Genomic DNA, 20428 nt, shown 5'->3' with positions numbered 1-20428 from the left:
TCAGTTACTTTGTAGCTAGCAGTCAGCGTGTTTCAAGTGCTCAGCGGGTAGCTAGCGGTTACTGGATTGGACAGGGCAGGTAGGAGACATTTCTGTCATTACAAAAGGAGCTGAGCTGGAGCATTAATTTCTCTGATGAACAAACCTTTTTCTCTTTCAGAAGATCATGAGAAAGTCTCACACGGTGTTTTATATCCCAAGCTCCCTCCCCTCTTGCAATTTCTATTTGTACAGATCATACCCACTTACAGATACCAATTAGATTCCTTGTGAAATTACATTGGTTTGGCTGTCAAATGCTGTGAACTTGATAAAAGATAATAGAAAGATTACTTCCAGGAAGAACAGGATGTTTGAAGTGTGCGTGTCACAGAGCTAGTAAAATTTCAGTCAGACTGAATGTCTTTGAAACAGACTGTTATGAAGAAGAGGACCTCGTGTTCTAAAACCCAAATTCATCAGAACAGCAATGACAGCAGGAGGCCTCTCCACTCTATTGGTGACAGCCTTTAAAACTCTTTTGACTTGCATCCCTCAACCTCATTCCGTTCCCCTGTAGTGGAATCAAAGGGTCTGTTTTCTACTCCAGCGTGGACATATTGGCAAGAGTAGTAATGGAAGTCTAGGGATATTAAAGATGGAAGATGCCATTTCCATTTATTTCCATTTCATAATAGGCTGCTGTTTTATATTTTATCTCCTTTTCCTGTTCTCAGAGGGAAATAGTCTTCTCTGCTCTGTGTCCATTTGAGTTCCTTGAAAAAAAGTAAGTTTGGGTATTTATACTATGTATCAAGTTCATCCTGATACCATAATGAGCCTCTTGCCCAGGATATCACTGTATCTGCCCAATGTTGATTCAACGTCTAGCACAGGATTGGACCCATCAATTGAGTTCAGAATTTCTCTGAGTTTACCGCTCACTAGCTTTGGGTCTTGCTTAAGTTGTTTACTTTCCTGGGCCTTGGTTTCTTTATCTTGCAACTGGGGACTGTCCTCCTCTGACCCTCCATGGCCATTTTACAAGATCCAGGGCAATAATGCAAGCCCTGGAGAACTGAGCTGGACCCTGCAGGTTTTCTAACCCCCTCTTCCTGTACCGTAGCAGCCTATTCCAAAGAGTGGATGAGCAGGTGGACTGGAAATTTGTTTCCCAGCCCTGCATACAGGTCGAGTTCTGGGGGGAATGGGGCTGCCTTTGAATTGGTTACAGGGACTCAGAGTCTGCCATTTGGTTTTGTTAAACTTCCCCTTTTCTTTTAATTGTTGACTTTTTCTGAGGTTATGCCAGTTAACGGGGGAAAATTTTTTCCAAAATACTAGCCATCACCATATTTCTGTATTCTCAAAGAAAAAGCACATCACGTGGAGGGATGTGTGCAATTGTCTTAGGCACGCCCCTCTTTGTTCCAGTGCGGAGGGGCCACTAAGCACTGAAGACTAAACACTTGGGTGGGGCACGTAGCACTGGGTTTCTGCCTTCATTATAACACAACCATTTGCTTCAAGTAGAAATATTAGCATGTTATGAGCAATATTCTTATTAGGTATCTGTTTTTACTTTTAAAAAAAGAAAGAAACAGTAAAACAAATTTCCAACGTGCACAGTAGGTTTCTGCCGCCCTGCGGGCAAACTGCAGGGTTTTTAATAAGAGCTGGGAAAACTGTGGCTGCAGTTTCAGTTGAAGGATGGGAGGCGGCCTGATGCCGGGGGATAGCTGAGCAAGCACTGTTTTTGTCGTTTTCTAGCCTGAGCTCTGGGAGGCATTGCTTAGGGTGCATTTAAAGACGCAGTTGGAGGAAAGGACATTAGTGTTACCTCCTATTGTTTAGAGAGAGAGAGAAAGGAATACATGTGTTGAGCACAGGGACATGCTCTAGAATCACCAGCACAACACAGCCCGATGTGGACATGCTCGTTCAAAAACTTGGAAGCCCAATGCAGAGCCTGCCCAGTGGGCAGGTGCTAAAGGACTGTTCACTTGTACTTGCGACAGTGCTTTTTGCTTGATTAAGGCCAAGGTGGAAGTCTTTTACCCGCTCCCATCTGTGCACTTGAGCCCAGTGCATCAGGATAAGACAAAGTGTCAGAGACAATCATAGGCTAAAATAATAAGAGTTTAAAAACAATGTGCAAGATGTTCTGCTGCCTTATGGACTCAGCCTAGCCATCCTTAACTAAAAATAGTTGGAGATTTGCCACCCAGAACCATGAACCTTCACTGTTTCTCAGCTCCCAGTTTTAGAAAAGGAACAGAAAGTATCCCCAGAAAAAACAGTGATCCTTGAGGCCAGAGAAGGGAAGACAGTGCCAGCCATCATGTTTGGGAGCCTCTCGGCAGGCACCAAGCAAACTGAAGCCGCCAACCTCAAGGACAACACGTGCTCCGAACAAAAGGCAAGCACAGACCAGGAGTTGCCTGGCACTTTTTAGCCAAGATACAGAACTGGATCCTCGTGAGCTTATCCAGAACAGAGACACCCGGTCAAAAACAGACTCTGGCTTATAATGGATGGAAAGCTTTTAAATTTACTGTTTTCTCTTCGTCCTTTTGGCCCAAGAGTTGCACTTCTGGGCTTAATCCTGAGGAGCTGGTAAGACCCCCCTTGCCCAGTCGTGCCCACAGACACCGTGGTGGTATTGTTTATAGCAGTGGAACTGGAAATAACCTAACTGTCCAGGGATGGGGGATCGGTCAAATCAAATCTGGTGCATCCATGTGATAAAATATCATACAGGAAAAGGTGATGTTGCTTTTATTTAACCACATGAAAAGATGTTTAAGATGAGCTTTTTTTTCTTAAAAAAAAGTCTAGAGACCCAGTCTATTTAGGATGATTCCTAAGAAAATACACATATACACACACACATACACAATCACACACACATGAAATAACACTCACGTACACTCACACTGATTCACACAATCACATGCTCATATCTTTCTTGAATGAAACATACCAAAATATTTACATATATAATTTTTATTTCTATTTAACTGTATTTTTTCTAACAAATATGCTTTTAGCTACAGAAATGAACTATGAATAAACTATTAAAAATTAATAACAAGTGGCTAAAATGATTACTATTTTACCATATGCTGCACATTTTTAAAAAATAAAATGAGGCTATAACTGAAAAGATCCTCAGACATCAGGAAGTAAATATCTCAACATAATGAGGAGGGCTTGCCGTTTGGGAAATATTTATTGAGAGTAATGAGCAGTCTATATAAAGAATCGAAGGTACCTGAAGAAAGACTCCTGCCCCCTTCAGACTTTGCAGTCAAGAAAGACAGGGATACATCTTCTGCTTCCTCTGCTGTGTTCATCAGTTGAGCAAATACCAGCTGCTGGAGAATCTTCCAACCTTATAGGGAGGCATAACAATCAGCCATCTTGCAAACAGTGTTACACTTTTTCAAGTCCATGATGAAACTAAGGGCAGCAGCATGGGCACAGTATATATCTACAACCAAATATTGGGCTTCAAAATTTGTCCCTCACCATCTCAGGAACGTTAGACAAGGTTCCTCACGTTAATAACAACCCAATTCTGTCTTTGCTAAATTAAACACAGATGATAGATTGCAGATGATCTTGAATAAATACATTTCCATTTATCTCTGATTCATTCTCAGATAGTCACACAGACTCGGAATGAATTTTTTTTAGGATACAAATTAACTTTGTTCAGGGCCAGCGGGGGTTTACATAAAAAAGATGCCTCTGTATTCCTGTTTTATTTTCCTTTCAAACTATGGCATTGGAGCTCACTGGACCTTTCTTAGCACAACCCTTTTTGGTGCTAAAATAAATTGGTATAAAAGTTTACCTAATGGAGAACAGATCCATGTTTACCAGGGTTAGGGATCGGGGCGGGTATGATTATAGCGGCCAGGACAAGGGGGCCGCTTTGTGTGGCAGAGCTCTTCTGCATCATGGCTCTGAGCACGACAAAGTCCATAGAACTAGACACATAGGCACACATGTTTCCAAGTGGGAGATTTAGAGACATTGAGTAGTCCTGCCCTTTCTTTTTCCTTTGCCAGGACACTGGCAGTATCCTGGGGTTGGTTGCTCTTTGAACGTGGGTCCCAGAAGAAAGAACGAGAAATAACTGTTGCTCACGTTAAGCCACTGAAAGTGAGGAGTAATCCGTTAGAGGTTTAGTTAGCCATTTGTTAACACCATATAAGTGCAGCCTCTCCAGAGTGAGACAGGACCTGAGCTGTATCTGGTGTCTTCATCACCAGGGACACACACCCCAGCATCCCATTGGTGCACAATAAATCATTTTTAAAGTGAAATGAAGAAATTTGGCTAGCTAATTACAGAAACACTAGGCTTTGTGGTTTTCATATTTGCACCTTTTAAACATTTGAATATCAGAATTTCAGACTAAACCATCAAAGGTTCTTTTGTGAATGATAAGATGTCAACATGTCAAGTTTTGGTCTGGAGTTGGTGACAGCATATAATATTCTCTTTTTTTCTTTCCTTTTTTTTTTTTTATAAGTAGAGAGATGTAGCTTTTATATGATACAGCGTTTAATGAGGATTTCAGCTTTACTGATGGCTGGTGGTCCCAGATATCTGCATAGTGGTCGCATGTAGACCCTTCTCAGTGGCTTTGCTGGAGAAGCTGCAGACCAAGCCATTATCTGCCACGCCCCCGTTTCTTTAACTACTGAGACTGTCCCTCTAATGGCATCTCATGAGCCAGTTGAAATATAACCAGCTATATTCATTCACGGGGAGGGGGGGGGGGGGCTTGTAATTTGGATTACATGGTTAATGTATGAATTAATTCTTTTTTTAAACATAACCTTTTCAGGTAATATTGAAAGGCTCCTCTCACTGTCACTCCTGAAGCCAGTCTGTCCCCAGAGGCACGTTACTTAGAGCTCTATCCTGCTATATTATTGTTCTGTGTCCGGAGGTTCTAGTGAATCCTGTATCTTACATAAATGTCATCTTTTATGTTCTATTCTGTGGCTTGCTCTTTTCATTAGACACTATGTCTTTGAGATCTGCCCATGTTTTTACAGGAAGACCCAACTTGTTTGATTTAGCTGCTGCATAGTATTCTCGATATAAATACGTTTCGGTTTATTTAGCCACTGACTTACTGGTAGAGATTTCTAGAAAACTTTATTTAAAGAGTTTGTTGATTCACATCGGATGATTCAAGCATCTGGCAGAGCTCAGCAAAGGACCCATATGAACCTTTGAACTAGCGAAGTCTGATTTGACAAGTTAGCCCAAATGTAAAGGTGAATGTTATTTGTGAGAATAAGACAGGGTCACATTAAGATAAAAAATTAACTGACACTGGACATGGAAGTTCCTTAGTTCTTTCTTTGAACAGCCCATGTTCAACAACACCAGTGTCACGGCAAAGCACACTCCCTGAGCCCACGTGAAGAGTCTACCGGGCCGACTCCGCAGCCGGAGAGCAGCTGTGGGCGCCTTGCTCTGAACATGATACCCAACCAAACAATGACAGTGTTACCCAAGTTACATAAACTCACCTTGGGCGTATGCTCTGGTTTGGGTAATAGCCTCACATTAACAAAAAATTTTAAATAGGAATGTTTTTTAAATCAGTGTTAAAAAAAAAACACACCCTGCTTCCCAAGAAATTTAAGATCACAGAAGTGATGCCAGGCGCACCCTCAGAGCCATGGTTTTTTTTTTTGGGGGGGGGTGTCATTTTTGTAGTCAGCATGTAGGTGACCCGAGCTTGGCTTACAAGCAGGATAATGAGAACATATCAGATGGTGAAAGTGGGGATATTTCTCCTTGATATTCAGAGGGAGTGGCTCGAAGGAGCCACCCTGCTCTGGGGGACTGAGGAAGTCACAGTGCAGGGCACCACTCAGAGAAAACCAGCCTTTTCCAGAAACTCTTAAGAGCTGAACTCTAGCCCTTGATGACAGCCATTTGGGTCCTCTCAGGGAAACCCGTGGGCATTTCAGAAACATTCAAATATGGGTGGAAAACTCAAGCCTGGGTGACCTCTGGCAAAAACAAACAAACAAACAAAAAAACCAAGACAGCCTGCCATTATTTTACTCCTTGAATTAAAAGGGTGTTTGAAGCAATGTCCATTCAAATATCAACATCCTCATTGAGACGCCCCACTGTTTGCCTGTCTCCTGGTGTACTCATAGTTTTAAGTCTTAGAGGTTTCCCATTGCACGTCACTAGAGCATTTTCCATCCACAGAGACTGAATTTCAGCTTATCTAGAATACCTTCCAGATGGTTATAGATAATAATTTAAAAAATATATCTAGGAAATTTAAGGCCCAAACAGCATCAGAATTTGGTGCAATGTAGATCTGTGGTTTTATTCATACTGTTGCAAAATGATGGTGATGGGGGTGGTGTTGCTGACGAAGAAAGACTTTGAAGGTCCTGGTGGAAATGCCAAGAAAGGTTTCCGAAGAAGGCAGATGATGTCGCAACATTCCACAGCCGAAGGTCTGAGAAACAGACTCGCAGATGTTTTCCATGGAACTTGAAGTTTTTGTTTGTTACTTACACACACACCCCTCCCAATGGTCTAAATGCAGATTGGTGGGTTAGACTTCATTTGTACCTTTGAAAATTGATTTAGTCAAAAATTTCTTTCTCTTCCCCAGCCGTGTGGATGAGAGGCTTCCGTTTTCACTTTCGTGATAATATAATGCCAGGCTTGTGACATGTGACAGCAGGTTTCAGGCTCCGCTTAAGGAGAGGCTGCCAGTTCTGGGAGCCGTGAAACAGAAGATTTACCTGTTTGCAGAGCACTCAGGGGAGTGGGGGAGCGCCACCACTTGGCAATAGTCAAGACTCTGTTTGTGTCCCGGCCACTTCTCTGTGTGGGGCCCTCTGTGCAGCCAAGCGTAAGCTTATATGGGAGGCCACTCTATCTAGAACCCTCCGGAGGACAGTGATGAAAGTATGCTTTGTTGAAGATTTGGGAGTCCCTTACACACGTGCGAGACAGAATGGTCTGGGAGGGTGCGACAACAGACTTCTGCATCCAGGTGGCTCTGCAGTCCCTGGAGGAACGTACTGTGTTTCTTTCCCCTTTCCGCTTTGGTTTCCAGGAAGCTCGGGGTCAAGTTCATACTTAAGACTTAATTGTCAGCCTTGGTTCCTGGCCAGTCACAAACGAGCCATATGCTTTAGGAGCTCTCTTTTTAGACGGCGGTGTCTGTCCCGCATGTCGTGGGGAGAGGTGTACGTTAAATGATGAGAAATGGAAGAGGTGGCAGATGGGGGAGCTGTCTTTAGTGGCAGAATGTGCAGATGGTATAGAAAAGACAGAAATGGCACCCTCTGGAAGGTCAGAGGCACGAGGACAACTGTATACGGCCGGCCTCTGGAGAGGCGTCCTGGGAGAAGGAAGCAGCCTTCCTTATTGCCTTTGTATGTGTTTCAGCAGGTGGGGTCTTGGCATAGGATGGTTGTTCCAGGCAGAGGAAGCAGCCCAAGCAGACTGAGAGAAGCCTGGCTGCTGCCCGGGGCTCACCCAAGTGAAGGGTTGGATGTCAAGGCTTACAGATGTAGGAGGGAATTCAAAGGCCCCGTCTGTCAGGTGCTGCTCCTCTCAGCCTGAGGGGACCTAGGACTCAGCTCCTCTGATCTGCCTCCCTGGCCATACAGCCTCCGGGGCATCCCGCCCCGTCAGTGCTTGTGTGGTTCACCCCACACCTGTCAGAAAGCCGACTCGGGAGCCGGCAGGAGACAGCTCATGCCTTGATGCCCTGCAGTGTGTCTTAACTGTCCATCAGGATACAGGCATTGCTATAACGTACATACCTGTCACTGTCCCCTGACCCCTGCTGGCACCATACTTTGTGTGAGCCCTTAGTCAATCTGTGCCTTAGAATGATTTTTGTTTTGAAATTTTTCTATGTTTCCTTTACATAGAGAAAAGCATCCTCATTCTACTTTTCAAACAAATCTTTAGACTCATCCTCCCCTGACCCCTTCACATGAAATCCAGTGGGCTATTTGATAAACAAGCTATCGGTGGTCTTCTGTGGCACTCTGCTTGAATTGGTCATATGGACCTAGCAAATATTACTGTTTACTGTATTCTCCACTCTGTAAACAGCATATTCAATTCATAAGCTCCTTAATAAAAATGCATACATGGGAATTATGCATGCGAGATCTGGCGAAACCCTCAAGCCCATCATTTAAGGACTGGGTGGTATCGGCGTCAAGGCCCTGGCTTTGCAAGTGTGCTGCGGTTACGTAAGATGTCATCACTGGGGAAGGCTGGCTGAAGGGTGCACAGGAACAGTCCGTACTAATTTGGCACATGTTCCAAGTCCTTGATTATTCCAAAATAAAAATTAAAGGGTTGTGTTTTTCTTTTTGAAAGTAAGACAGAATCAAAGAGATCATCTCATCAGGATTTCACAACTTTTATTTTAGCGGTGGCTGCTCCCCCTCGCGTCCTCCGCAGGCCCAGGGACCTCCTGTCCACTGCAGGGCTCTGTGAAGTACCGCTTCAAAGAGGCTGATCCAGCCCCGCACCGTCAGGCTCCGGCCGAGGCAGGCAGGGCCCAGAGGAGTGGAGTGTGCCGCTCTTTAGTGACCACTGATAGAAACACGGTGCCTGGGGAGTTGCTCTCTGCGAATCTCTGTAAGTCTCAGCTCTCTTGCTAAGGCTCTGGCTTCCTTTCTCAGACTGGGTGAGATCTGTTAGGCATTCCTTTTCTGGTGTGTGGGAGACGCACTCATCCATATGGTCCGTGCAGTGTCCAGCTGGTTGTGTTGGCAGGTGGTTTCACAGTTTACCACTTGGTGTGGGTCGTTGGCTCGGAAGACCAGTCTCTGGCAGAGAGAGGGCAGGACCGCGGGACCTCAGAGAAGGCCCCTGGCTTCTTGCCACCTTGGCTTTCACTCCAGTTACCTGTGAGGATGGAGGCTAATTAGCTTTCCTCTTCCTTCCCATTCAGGCCCAGGTCACTGAAGTAAAGGAAACCTTGGGCACCTTGGCTTACTTCCAAGGATAATAGAATTGCCATCATGTTCTCTTGTGTTTGTCTAGGGATTTTCAGGTTGCAAAGCCCTCATACGTTCCCTAAGGTAAGCCTCCCTCCAGGCCATCACACAGGCAGACTGGTTTTCTTTCCGCTTTATAAATAAGAGACAAAGTTTTTCCAAGGTCAGTCACTCACTGAGTTCGTGTCGAGGCTGGAATCAGAACATGGGTGTCCAGGATCCTGGTAAATGGTTTTATCATAGGGGAGATCTTGGCTATTAATAAAACACCTGCACAAAAGTGATGATCACCAAACAGGTGTGTTTTGTCATTGTCACTGTGAGCATAATCCTTGGCCACTCACAGTTTTGATGTATGAGGACCCCAAGCTTGGCCATTCTCCAGACTTACGGAGAGGTGAGAGCAATGGTTTCTTCTCTTCCTGCACCTCCAAACAGATAGAGCCTGAAGGTGCCAGGTAGGGTTTGAATGAGTAAGATTTAGATTTTCCTGAAAAGTGAAGAAAGTCACACATGCGCTACATGAACAGGGGTTGATGTGACAGCCACCCGGCAGGACAGCCGCCCTGGGGTTGCCTGGCTCTCTGTGCTCGGGACGGCTGTGAGCCCACGGCTGTGCTCTGACATTGCAGCTTGTCAGCGCCTCGCTTCTGGAGGGGAACTGGCTGTGCCCTTTCACCTGGCATCCTCTCTGTCTTCCTCGTGGTAGGACACAACCTTTGCTGTCCTCGTGGGAACTCTTCATGGATACTCTCAGGGGCCTGCTACCTTGACGTTCTACCTAGCATCCTAGGATATTGGGGAAAGTGGGTGGGCTGATTTAAAGCATTACTGGTGGAAGGTTGAGCCTACCCTTCAGACCATAGTCACAGCTCCTGCTTACTAGGAAAACTCATCTCCCAAGGAAGGTGTTGATGTTTTACACCCCGAGAAAATTGCTAAGCATCTACACATGTAGGCAGCTAGCACCTGTTCAGCACCGCCTAAATATCTGTTGAGGAACCTTCCAAAGCCGTGGTTCTTGGTCTTGAGCATGCTCGCCCACAGGAGGATGACCCGCAGGGCCTCTGCCACAGTTTCTGATTCAGCCGGTGTAGGCCGGGGGCTGAACAATTCCATTCCTAATAATCCAGGTGGTGGTGGTGCCTTGCAGGGGCCACACCTGGAAAACTGCGGCCCTAAAGCAGAGAGGGGCCGTTCTCTATAAGGTCCCCATTAGGCTTTGTGTGCTGTGCTGCGGTCACACTGCTCATCTCTGCTCTGTAGCTACAGAAAACAGGTAAATGAATACATATGCCTGGGTTCCGAGGAAAGTTTATTGATAAAACAGGTGGTGTTCTCGTTTCCCCAAAAAAAGCAATTGTGTTGCATATATATATATATTTTTTTTAATGTTAAGGTCAGAGCCTCATTCAGAGTGAAGTTCTGAAAACTCTTGGATGGGAAGCAGTGTTAAAAAGACACAGGTGTGATCAGATCTCACCTCTGATATTCACCTGCCAGGCGACTTTGAAGGTCACTGTTGTCTCTGTAGAATGAGGATAATAGTTACACAGCGAAAAATCAGGGGAAATGCTAACATGGCTCAAGTCTAGGTGGTGCTCACGTGAGTGTTTGACGTACATTATTGTTTATGTTATGCTGCACACCTGAAATATTCCAGAATTTTAGAATTTATGTCGTTAAAATAGGAATCACAATTCATTGGCACATGTGTGGCTTAGATTGTAGGTTCCAAAGTCCGCCCAGTGCTCAGTTCTCTTATCAAGTCCAGCCTCACCATGGGTTCCCTCACATCGCCAGCACCTCGGCTCTTAGAAAGTCGGCAGCCAAGGATATCTTTGCGTATGTTTACATCAGAGGAACCTTCGATCGAAGGGATAAGTCAAGCTGAACGTGTCCGCAATGGAACGTTTGGTCTCTGGTCCTTCCCCGGCCCCCTCCGTCCCCTTCCTCCAGTCTGTTCACGGAAGCTCTGCCTTCACGGCTGCTCAGGCACAAAGAACATGATTCCGAGGGTGGGGTATAATGAGGAAGGGTCCTCATGTGGACAGGTAGAGTACGAAATGGTTTTATAGTCCAAATAGGACAGAAAGATCTTTTAGCTCAACCCTCTGCTTTTATGTATTAATAAACAGAGGCCCCAAGAGGCAGCGGGGCTTACTGCTTTTGATTTACCCATCCGTGCGCTTGACTAAAATCGACTTGTTTCATCCTCAGAACAACCACTTAGATAGGCGCTATTAATCTCCCAGTTTGCAGATGAGGCAGAACAGATGAGTCATCTGTCTGTGGTCACACTGTTGAGAAGTAACAGCACTGGGGTTTGAACCCGGCAGTATGACTCCAGAGGCTAGGCGCTTTAATCACTATGTTATGCTGTCTATGTTTAGTTCCCGACATAGAATCTTCGGATTGAGGCACAAAAGCCCTACTTGAAAATAAGCTGTCCCTTCAGGAATGTGTCTGGCATGCTAGTGGACGTCAGAGAATTGCAGCGGAGGCTGTGGCAAGTGTCTGTTCAGTGCACTTCTCATTTCCCTCTGATCCTGTCAGTTTCCCGGTGCAAGTGCGTGTAATGCTTTGGAAGCAGCGCAGAAGCGGGAAGATGTCCCTGTTAGTTTGGGTGCATATCTGGTCTTATGATATATTGTATTTCTGGAAACCTTGCCCAACAGGAGGTCACCTAGACTCAGTTCAGCCTCACAAACACACCCTCATTTTGTGCCTGTGCCAGGTACTGGGCATACAGAGATATTGCAGTGTCTAAACCCTATCTTGCCCTCGGGCACTTGGATGACTGCAGGTCCAGAAGTGACAGCTTTGGTGGAAACCCTGGGATGTGCAAATTACATCCCATAAAGGGAAGAAATGTAGGTGTTTGTTACATGGCCCAGACAGGTAGCCTGTTAAAATGTGAAGTGGCCAAGTCGCCACAGCCGTTGGGTGGCCCCAGAGAACCGTGCACAGTCTGGTTCCATGGAACCTTGACATGGTTGTGGGGAGAGGTGGGGCCTGACCTTGGCTCAGCCCATGAATGTGGGCCTTTCATGACTGGAATGAGCAATGTGCTTCTTCTCCCCCCAGGACCCCAGGAGCAAGCACAAGTTTAAAATCCACACCTACGGAAGCCCCACCTTCTGTGACCACTGTGGGTCACTGCTGTATGGCCTCATCCATCAAGGGATGAAATGTGACAGTAAGTACAGTTTCTTCTCCAGTGGGTCCCGGGGCTCTGGGGCAGTGCCCAGAGTTTCTTGAGCACTTCAGGGTCAGTTCACTTTTCAACACCCACTCGTCCGTAAAGAGCATTCATTCAGATACACACCAGACCAATACAGCATAGGATGTTTCCGCTGTCAAAGCTCTGGTTTAATGAACTGCTTCATTGTCTAACGGTGAACCCCCCAAAGTACCCGATTTATAAATGAAGTTGGCTCCATCACAGTTTTTTGTGGTAGAAGTCTTCAGTCACTAGGAAATACAGGCTGGTCAAATCTCGAAGCAAATGCCATGTGTTGAAAAAAGACTCCACCCCCCCCCCCAGATCCCACGTTTGGTTAGTCTTCAAAATAGGCTAAGCAACCATAGTCCTTTCCCTCTGTCTCTAACTAGTAGGTGGACTGTGGAAAAATCCAGTAGGATCTCCTTAAACTGAAACAGCAATGAAAATGAAAACCAGGATGGTGTCTGACTTAAGTTCACCCGCCTTGCGTGTCCATGGTCAGCTCCAGTTTCTGTCCACCCAGTCAGAGACGGAATCACTGAAGCCTGTGGATGAGAAAGATGGCAGCTCCCCTCTCCTTCCGTGTTCTGTACATATCTCCTTCAACTACCAGGAGGAAAGAAAAACAGCTGTGGAAACACTTTGCTTTGATATCCTTATATTCTGAGATTCATTCCCCAGGCTATTTATCTGCTTAAATGAAAAGGGGAGCTTTTAGGACAGGAGAGGTAATTACAGAGCCTGTTCTAGTAGACAAGAGCATGTTGTGGACATGTCAGCACACTGGCATTCATTAACAACTATTGTTATGGCCAGAAGCTGTGTGTGTGTATCTTACACGCAGCAAACACAGTGTATAAAAAATAAAAATATATGAGCTGCACAGAGTAGATGGGTAGCTTCTCAGAACCCAGGGGTGCTCCCCCTCCCAAGGCCACGGAATTGAATAGCCCGGCAAAACCTCTGCGATGACCCTGACCACTGGCCTGCAGTGTTTTGAGCAGCCCACGGAGTCCAGAGACCTGGTTTCAGGGGTTCTGCAAGCACAGATTCTAAGTGCATCTGTGAGTATACTTTTAACTGCTTTAAAACTCGGAACAAGGCTGAGCACGTGCCTGTGTGACACACTCCGCCTCGACCAGCTGAAGGTGACGGTGGAGGCCTGCGGTTGCCCGGCGTCGCTCGCTGGGAAGAGCGTGCACTCAGGGTTGCCGGCTGCCCCTGCACCGAGGCCTCCCAGGACTGCGAGGCGGGCAGCGGAACAGTGTTCCTGTTGGGACAGACTCTCTTCTGGGAACTGGGATTTGGGGGACCGAGTAACATCAACGAGATCCATAAATGAGTTCCTAAAGGCTGAGTGGAGACTGCACCTGGCACCCCTTGCAGCTGGCTTCAAATGTTTGTTTGGTTCAGAGGACTTGATTGGTTATCCATGAATGTCTTTATAATAACTAACTGGTATAAATTTAAATTTATTAACTAAGTTTATGCTAATAAGATAATACTCATCATCTGGTTTACACAATAGGATTCTGCTTAAGATTTTGCTTGAAAAATGGGTTCCATTACTTAAAAAAATATCTGAAAACCAGTGCTTTTTGTTTAGTTTTGTTTTAAGCGCCTCTTTTTTGGTGTCCTAGGGCACCTGGGGCAGCAACCTGTGCTCCTTCCAGGAGGGAGGATGGAGGAGGGAGAGCAGGTGGGGGCTAGGCCCCCTACCCTCCCCTAACTTCTGCAGAGAGGAAGCTCTCCCTGTGCCCTTACACACAGGGTTGCCAGAGTATATGCAGCTCTGCGTGGTGGAAGAAAAGAGCATATCAGCCACTTGTCCGGGCCAGCCCCTTAATTTGCAAAATAAGAAATGGAATCAGAAAGAGCACATAAGCTTCCCAAGATTAGAAGCCATTAATGGTCAAAGCCAGGCCAGAACACAGCCCCAGTGCTCCTCCCACCCGCCACACACACCCTCCCTGTGGTCCAGATTCTTCTCAGAGGCTGTGGCCTTTACTTCCTTTAAGTTTCAAATCCTGCCCAGGCAGTTAACAACGTTTCAAGAGTCTGTATCTTTGCTAAGTCACGGTCCCTGGCTTTGAACAGTTAGCTTTGGAAACAGGAGCCTAAACCAGAATCCACACTTGTGAATCGACCAGTTGTTCTTCCCTCCTAGTGTCCATTATCCTGCCTCTATTGTTTAAGCATGGCAAGCACACATCCTCTGATAGGCTTTTTGCAATTTATTTCACCACGTGAACCCTAAACCGTCCAAATGTCACAGAAGAGCCTCGTGGCATCGGGGCCGGTTCCCTGTGGAAGCCGGCAGGTACAGGACCGCAGAGCTGCAGCACCTGCGGAGTCTCTGGTTGCACGCAGCACACAGGATTCTTCTCAGGGCACCTTCGGTTCACTGCAATGCTCTTTTTTTACCCACCTCGTCTCGCCCACGTAATGTCAGCTGGTAAGGAACGGCGTGCCATGCCGAGCATGTATTTGTTTTACTTGGAATAATATTTAAATATTTGAAGACAGGTTTAAAATATCAAATACAAGTTCTTAAAAATAAAAAAAAGAAAAGAAAGCAATGTATTTAAGCCTGCTTAAAAAACAGCTCAGGAAAGGAAAATGTTATGAATTTTCTACAGTCAGCCCACAGATTCTCACCCTTTCTGAGTGGTGAGCGAGGAAGTCATAAGAATTTCTTTGGCAGAAAGTGTCCTCTGTTTAAAATATGCATGCTATTTGCCTCCGTGTACGCAAAATATTAACTAGCCTGGGCTCTGTGTGCCTTGACCCATGTGAATTTTACATACTGTTAAGCATTTGAGCAGCCTCAGGAGACCAGGCAAGGGCATTTTGCCTCAGTTAAGACTGAACGAACATGGTGTGGATATTTTAGGAATATTGTCACTCACACAAAGCCTGTGCTGTAAGGGACATCTGCTAACCGTTCTTTATGTCACCCAAAACATTACAGCAAAGTATCAAGTTAAAGGGTAGCTGGCTTCCACTTGTGCACCTACACCAAAACACTGGGTGGTGGTTTGGGTCCATATGTCCCGCCTCATCCTGTGCTTGCTTGATTCACAGCCTGTGACATGAACGTGCACAAGCAGTGTGTAATCAACGTCCCCAGCCTCTGTGGGATGGACCACACCGAGAAGAGGGGCCGAATCTACCTGAAGGCTGAGGTCACCGATGAGAAGCTCCACGTCATAGGTAAGGCATGCTCGTGGGGGTGTCGGGCATGCAGCTTCCCAGCAGACATTCGGATGAAGGTGAGGGTGACACTCGGGCAGGGCTCAGGCACCAGGGCTTGTCTGCCTCCACGCTGGTCCTACTCAGAGCCAGTGATCCCCATTAGCACGTTCCTAGGAGACTGCTCTGTATGCAAATTCTCCAATGTCAGTGTCATCCAAAGTCATAACTGCCATGTGGATCAGGGTACTCTCGCTGCATGGCCAGCATGTTATCCCATGGTGACTGGGGGACAGGGAAGTCAATTAGGCAAATGCTGTGAGTGAGACTGAAACTAGGGCAAGGGGAAGCAATGGACGGTCCAGGTGTTTAATGACGTCAGGCTGTGAAGACCTGCTAAGACCATCTTAATGTAACAACAGCAAACAGCCACTGAGTGTTTATGCTTCCTCTGCGTTAGGCATCGTGCTAAGAACTCCACGTGGATTGATTTACTCAGTCCTCATGACTACCCGATTATGAGCCTCATTTGCCAGAAGAGGAAACGGAGGCATAGAGAGATCAGTAACTTACAATGTCACAGAGTAAATGAAGGGCCAGGATGGGAATCAAGGCATTTTGACTGCATACCTGGGGCTTCTAATGATCACACCATGTGCACCTCCTACAAAGAGCCCAGCCATGGGGTCAGGATCCCTGTCCAGGGGCCAGGACACGCCCTCCTTGGGGCTATGTCTGGGTGGGCTCTGTGGTAGCAGGGTTTTTCCTTTGGTTTGCCCATCAGATGCACTTTGTAAATTAACACACTTGACCGAGTTATCCTGGAGTCTTGCTGGCCCAGGACTCGTCAAGGTTCCAGGCACTTGATTGGCGTATTTGCCACGTCCCACTACGTGTTGATTAATGGCTTCACTCTCAGGTGTCAACCTCGCTTCCCTGATCATGGGGCGCCCTCTTTTCTTTGACCAGGGGAGCGGGTTTTCAATTGAACAGCAGAGGTGTTATGCTGCCTTTTGCATTTAGGAATTTTAAACTAGGGTAAAAATGGAAAGACTAACTTTAGTGTTATTTACTTGTAAATAACAGGAGATATTATGGGGGGGGCCCAAAAGGGTCTATTTAAGAGGTGGGGGAAGAGAAAAAGTATTTCAGAGAAAGCTCATTTTTTTTAAATCATCCTCATACTATTTTATTTGAAAAATAAGCAATTTTTCTACCCAGAGCCATCCTCTCAAATGAGAATTCAGGAAAAGTCAAAGGACTTTGTGTTGCTGGGAGAGGGTCAGTACAGCCTCGGGATGACCCGTGGAACGACCCAAGTATAGCTCCGGGTCCAGACTGCACCGTGAATAGCATTCCCACCATTCCCGGGATGAGCCCATCTGCCCTGCCTCGGACTCATGCTTGTTCCTCTCTCTTTCCTGCTGCTCCTGCCTTGTTGAAGTCCTGTGCTGGGGGAAGGGGGCATGCAGATGAGGAGGAAACTACCCTAACACAGAGTCTCAGTAGGTGGTGAAGGACTGAGAAGCCTAATGTGAATGCCTATTGGCTAAACATTTCAGTGTTCTTCCCTCAGCTTCATAAAGCTACCGCCTTTGGTGATAGAATAGACATCACAGGTGATTTGTCAGAGCTTAATTGTGAGGTTCGCAGCCCCCGTAAGGCAAGAACGCCTACGCAAAGTTTTTAAATGTTCAGCTCTCATTCATTTTGCTTCTGAAGGCAGCAAAACACACACACTGGCCTGCATGCTCTCCTATAGTGAAGGCTGCACCCAGGAGTGCTGCCCAGTTCCCAGTCTTCAACATGGGCCTCAGGAGGCTCTCAGGTGTACAACTGCACAGAGGGGCACCCATGCCCTGGCCAGGGTGGCACATGGCACACAAGTGGAAGAGAAAGGCCAGGTCCCACCACGCAAGGACAGCAAGCAGTGGTGCTCCTAGAGCTTACATGCTGATCGTTCCACCACTGTGAACAGTCGAACTCAGCTCAGCTGCAGAGTCCTCTTAGGGGACAGAGCCTTTCCCTGAATTAGACATAGACTTTTCATGAAAGCCAACCAACATAACTTATGACAACAATCTAGGTCAGATCTCTTGAGAGTTAGTCTAAAATTGTTTGCATAGATAGAGCTCTGCTCTAGGAAAACGAATTTGGCAATAGTTTAATAATAACAGCAGTAGCAGCTAACACTAATTGAGCCCTTTGCACAAAGAAGGCACTTCACATGGGAAACTTACTTAAACCAGTAGTGGGATTCAAATAATTTAACAACCTTTTCTCTGCCCTATCGACTGTTTTAAGTATAAATAAGATATACTGAAAGGCAGTTTATTATTTTATGCATTTATTACTTAAATAAGAATAATAAAAGAGGTATAGAAAACTAGATTAGAAGAGTTTTAAAATATTAATGAAAAATATTAAATAATATCTGACAAATCAAACTGTTATTTAAGATATTTCCATATTGCTTCTTGATTTGTGTCCTCACTTGCAATTTTTTTCACCTGTGGACAGAATGAACATTACTACGGGCACTTAGAATACGCTGTTGCGCAGGTGAACATTAAAAAAGAGTAAAGAATGTAAATTTGTAATTTCCACATTGGGTGTCTGCCCAGGCGCCCACCTTAGAGAGAACCCTGATTACAAGTGCCACTTTAACAACCTATTTGTGGAACTCAACAAAAAATTAGGTATCAGTTCTGCCAAACCAGTGCAAACCAGCTGAATCCCACCACTGATTCAAACCTGTGTGGAAGTTTATCATTCTTCCTTTATAGATGAAGGAACTGAGGCACAAAGAAATTAAATAACTTGTCCAGAGTCACGTAGATGGTCAGTTTAATCGTGAGATATTTAACTTGTAAAAGTAGAGATATTTTAATGATAGAATCAACAACAGTTGGACTCTTGTCTTAGTTCAGGCTGCTATAACAAATTACTCAGACTGGGTGGTTTAGACAACATTTACCTCTCACAATTCGGAAGGCTGGGAAGGTTGTTCCTGGAGAGAACTCGCTTTCTGGCCTCTAGCCGAGGCCTCGCATGGCCGAGAGAGGGAGGGGTGGAGGGAGGGAGGTAAGCAAGCTCTATGGTGTCTCTTATGAGGGCCTGCCCTAGTCCTCTCCCCCAAGGCCTCCTCTTCCATCTTTGGGACTAGGGCTTCAACAGATAAGTGGAGGGTGTGCACAAACATCCAGTTCATAGCAAACCTAAGTTAAAAACACAGGAGATGAAGGAAAGCCAATCCTAAGTATAGAAAACCAAACTCAAGGAAGTAACTAATAGGCAATCATTTCTCTAAAACTCATCATGTGGAGTTAATTTTAGATTTTCAGGATCAGAATTTACCTGGTTTTAATGGGAACACAAGTATAAACAACCATAAAGAGTAGAGCATATGGTCCAAATAGGGGGGAAAAACAAACAGAAACAAAGTAGGGTTCCCGTGCACCCTTCCCCCAGCACCTCCAATATTATATATTTGCATACCTATATTTTGAGTACAAGGTAGTCAGATTTTTAAATAGTACCTGATACATTTGTGAAAAATAGGTACCTGTGTTACTCACTAAAAATTGTGTTAAAGGGTCTAAAGGACATCAAACTTATCCCAATATAAAAGGGCTGCACGAACTACGGAGCGAAGGTCCTTCAGAGCGGTGCCTGTCCACAGTGGGGCCCTTCCCGCAGACCCTGCCTGCCCCTCCTCTCAACCCAGTAGCTCAGGCGTGAGTCTGTCTTGACAAATGGTCTAATAACAATGGCTCCCACTTCCTGAGTACTTACTGTGTACTTAGACTGTTCATAGAATAGGACCCTGAGTGTGTGTGTGTGTGTAGGACTTTACATCTGTTTTATTGAATCCCTCAAATAATACCACAAAGTGCTTTTATCATCCTCATTTTCCAGATGAGCCAATGAGCTGAGCAAAGGGAAGAAAGTTGCTCATAGTTCTGAGGTAGAAAGTAACGGAGTTGGGGCTGGCACCAGGTCACACTTCCACACCTACAGGCTATGAATCCCCAAGTCTCTGTTACTCATTTCAAGGGTCTCCTTTCAAATAAACAGCAAACCCATCAATAGTTGTACACCTTTGTTCAGTACCCGACATGTTCTTTGAGGTTACAGAAGGTCCAGATGCAGGGCTCAGAACCAGGGGAGAAAGAGGAGCACAGGAAAGAATTCAAGGACAGCCCGAGTCCAAGTATAACTTAATGCTCATTTATGTGGGCGCTAAATAGTGCGCCCCTGGGTGGTCCTCAGGGTGAGGGTGGTGATTGGGGAGGAAGGAGACCATGGGGGAGCCTGGAGGCCTGCAGGTCCTGGACAGGCAGTGGGAAGGGACCTCCATGGAGGGCTAAGTGGGGCATTGGGGTGTGGGAACTAGCCTGGCTTCCATGGGGAGACAGACATAAACGACAAACCATAATGAGGAGAGCTGTGGTCCACATGCAAGAGAGATGTCTTGGAAAAGGCACTTCAACTCTGAGCCTCTGTGTTAATTGTGGATCAGCGCCCTCTCCGTTTCACCTGCACAGAATCACTCACATTGAAAATAATTTCCAAAGTAAAATAGAGACTCCCAGCGAACTCCAGCTTTGAGATGGAAATCATGCTTTTGAGATGAGAGAAGACTTTCCTTTCTAGATTGGTGCAGTAGTTATAGCAAAGACCTCCACTCTCCTGCCGTATTTTTATATTTTTGCCATTGGTCAGTGGTGCTGATGCTATCTGAACAATGTCTTTTTTTTTTTCTTTCAATATGCCATTTCAGGTGGTTTTCCATATTCTTGCATGCTATTTTATTTGGTTTGAGGGACTAGTAAAGAAATAATCCCTCTTGGGAACTAATGTTTAATTAAATTTTGTAAGTAAACGGAAGAACTTTGTATGCCTTACAACTATTTCAGAAACACCTCTCTCCTACAAAAAGATTATTCTGCAGAAGAATCTGAATTTCTCCCATACTTTGGGTTGTTCACTTGGC

At 45.6% G+C, this 20428-nt stretch overlaps 1 protein-coding gene across 1 annotated transcript in view; it reads left to right on the top strand.

Moving 5' to 3' along the window:
• The window catches only part of PRKCA (protein kinase C alpha), a 419289-nt gene that overhangs the window by 287795 nt on the left and 111066 nt on the right, over positions 1 to 20428 (top strand). Inside the window, exons 4-5 of the mRNA XM_066235888.1 lie at positions 12102 to 12213; positions 15325 to 15453. Coding sequence (XP_066091985.1) covers positions 12102 to 12213; positions 15325 to 15453 — 241 coding nt within the window. The remainder of the gene's footprint in view (positions 1 to 12101; positions 12214 to 15324; positions 15454 to 20428) is intronic.

The sequence above is a fragment of the Saccopteryx bilineata genome, chromosome 6 (assembly GCF_036850765.1).
Source record: "Saccopteryx bilineata isolate mSacBil1 chromosome 6, mSacBil1_pri_phased_curated, whole genome shotgun sequence".
Taxonomy (NCBI): Eukaryota; Metazoa; Chordata; class Mammalia; order Chiroptera; family Emballonuridae; genus Saccopteryx; species Saccopteryx bilineata.
Note: the sequence above shows the minus strand (reverse complement) of the source record. Positions and strands in the feature narration are given on the sequence as shown.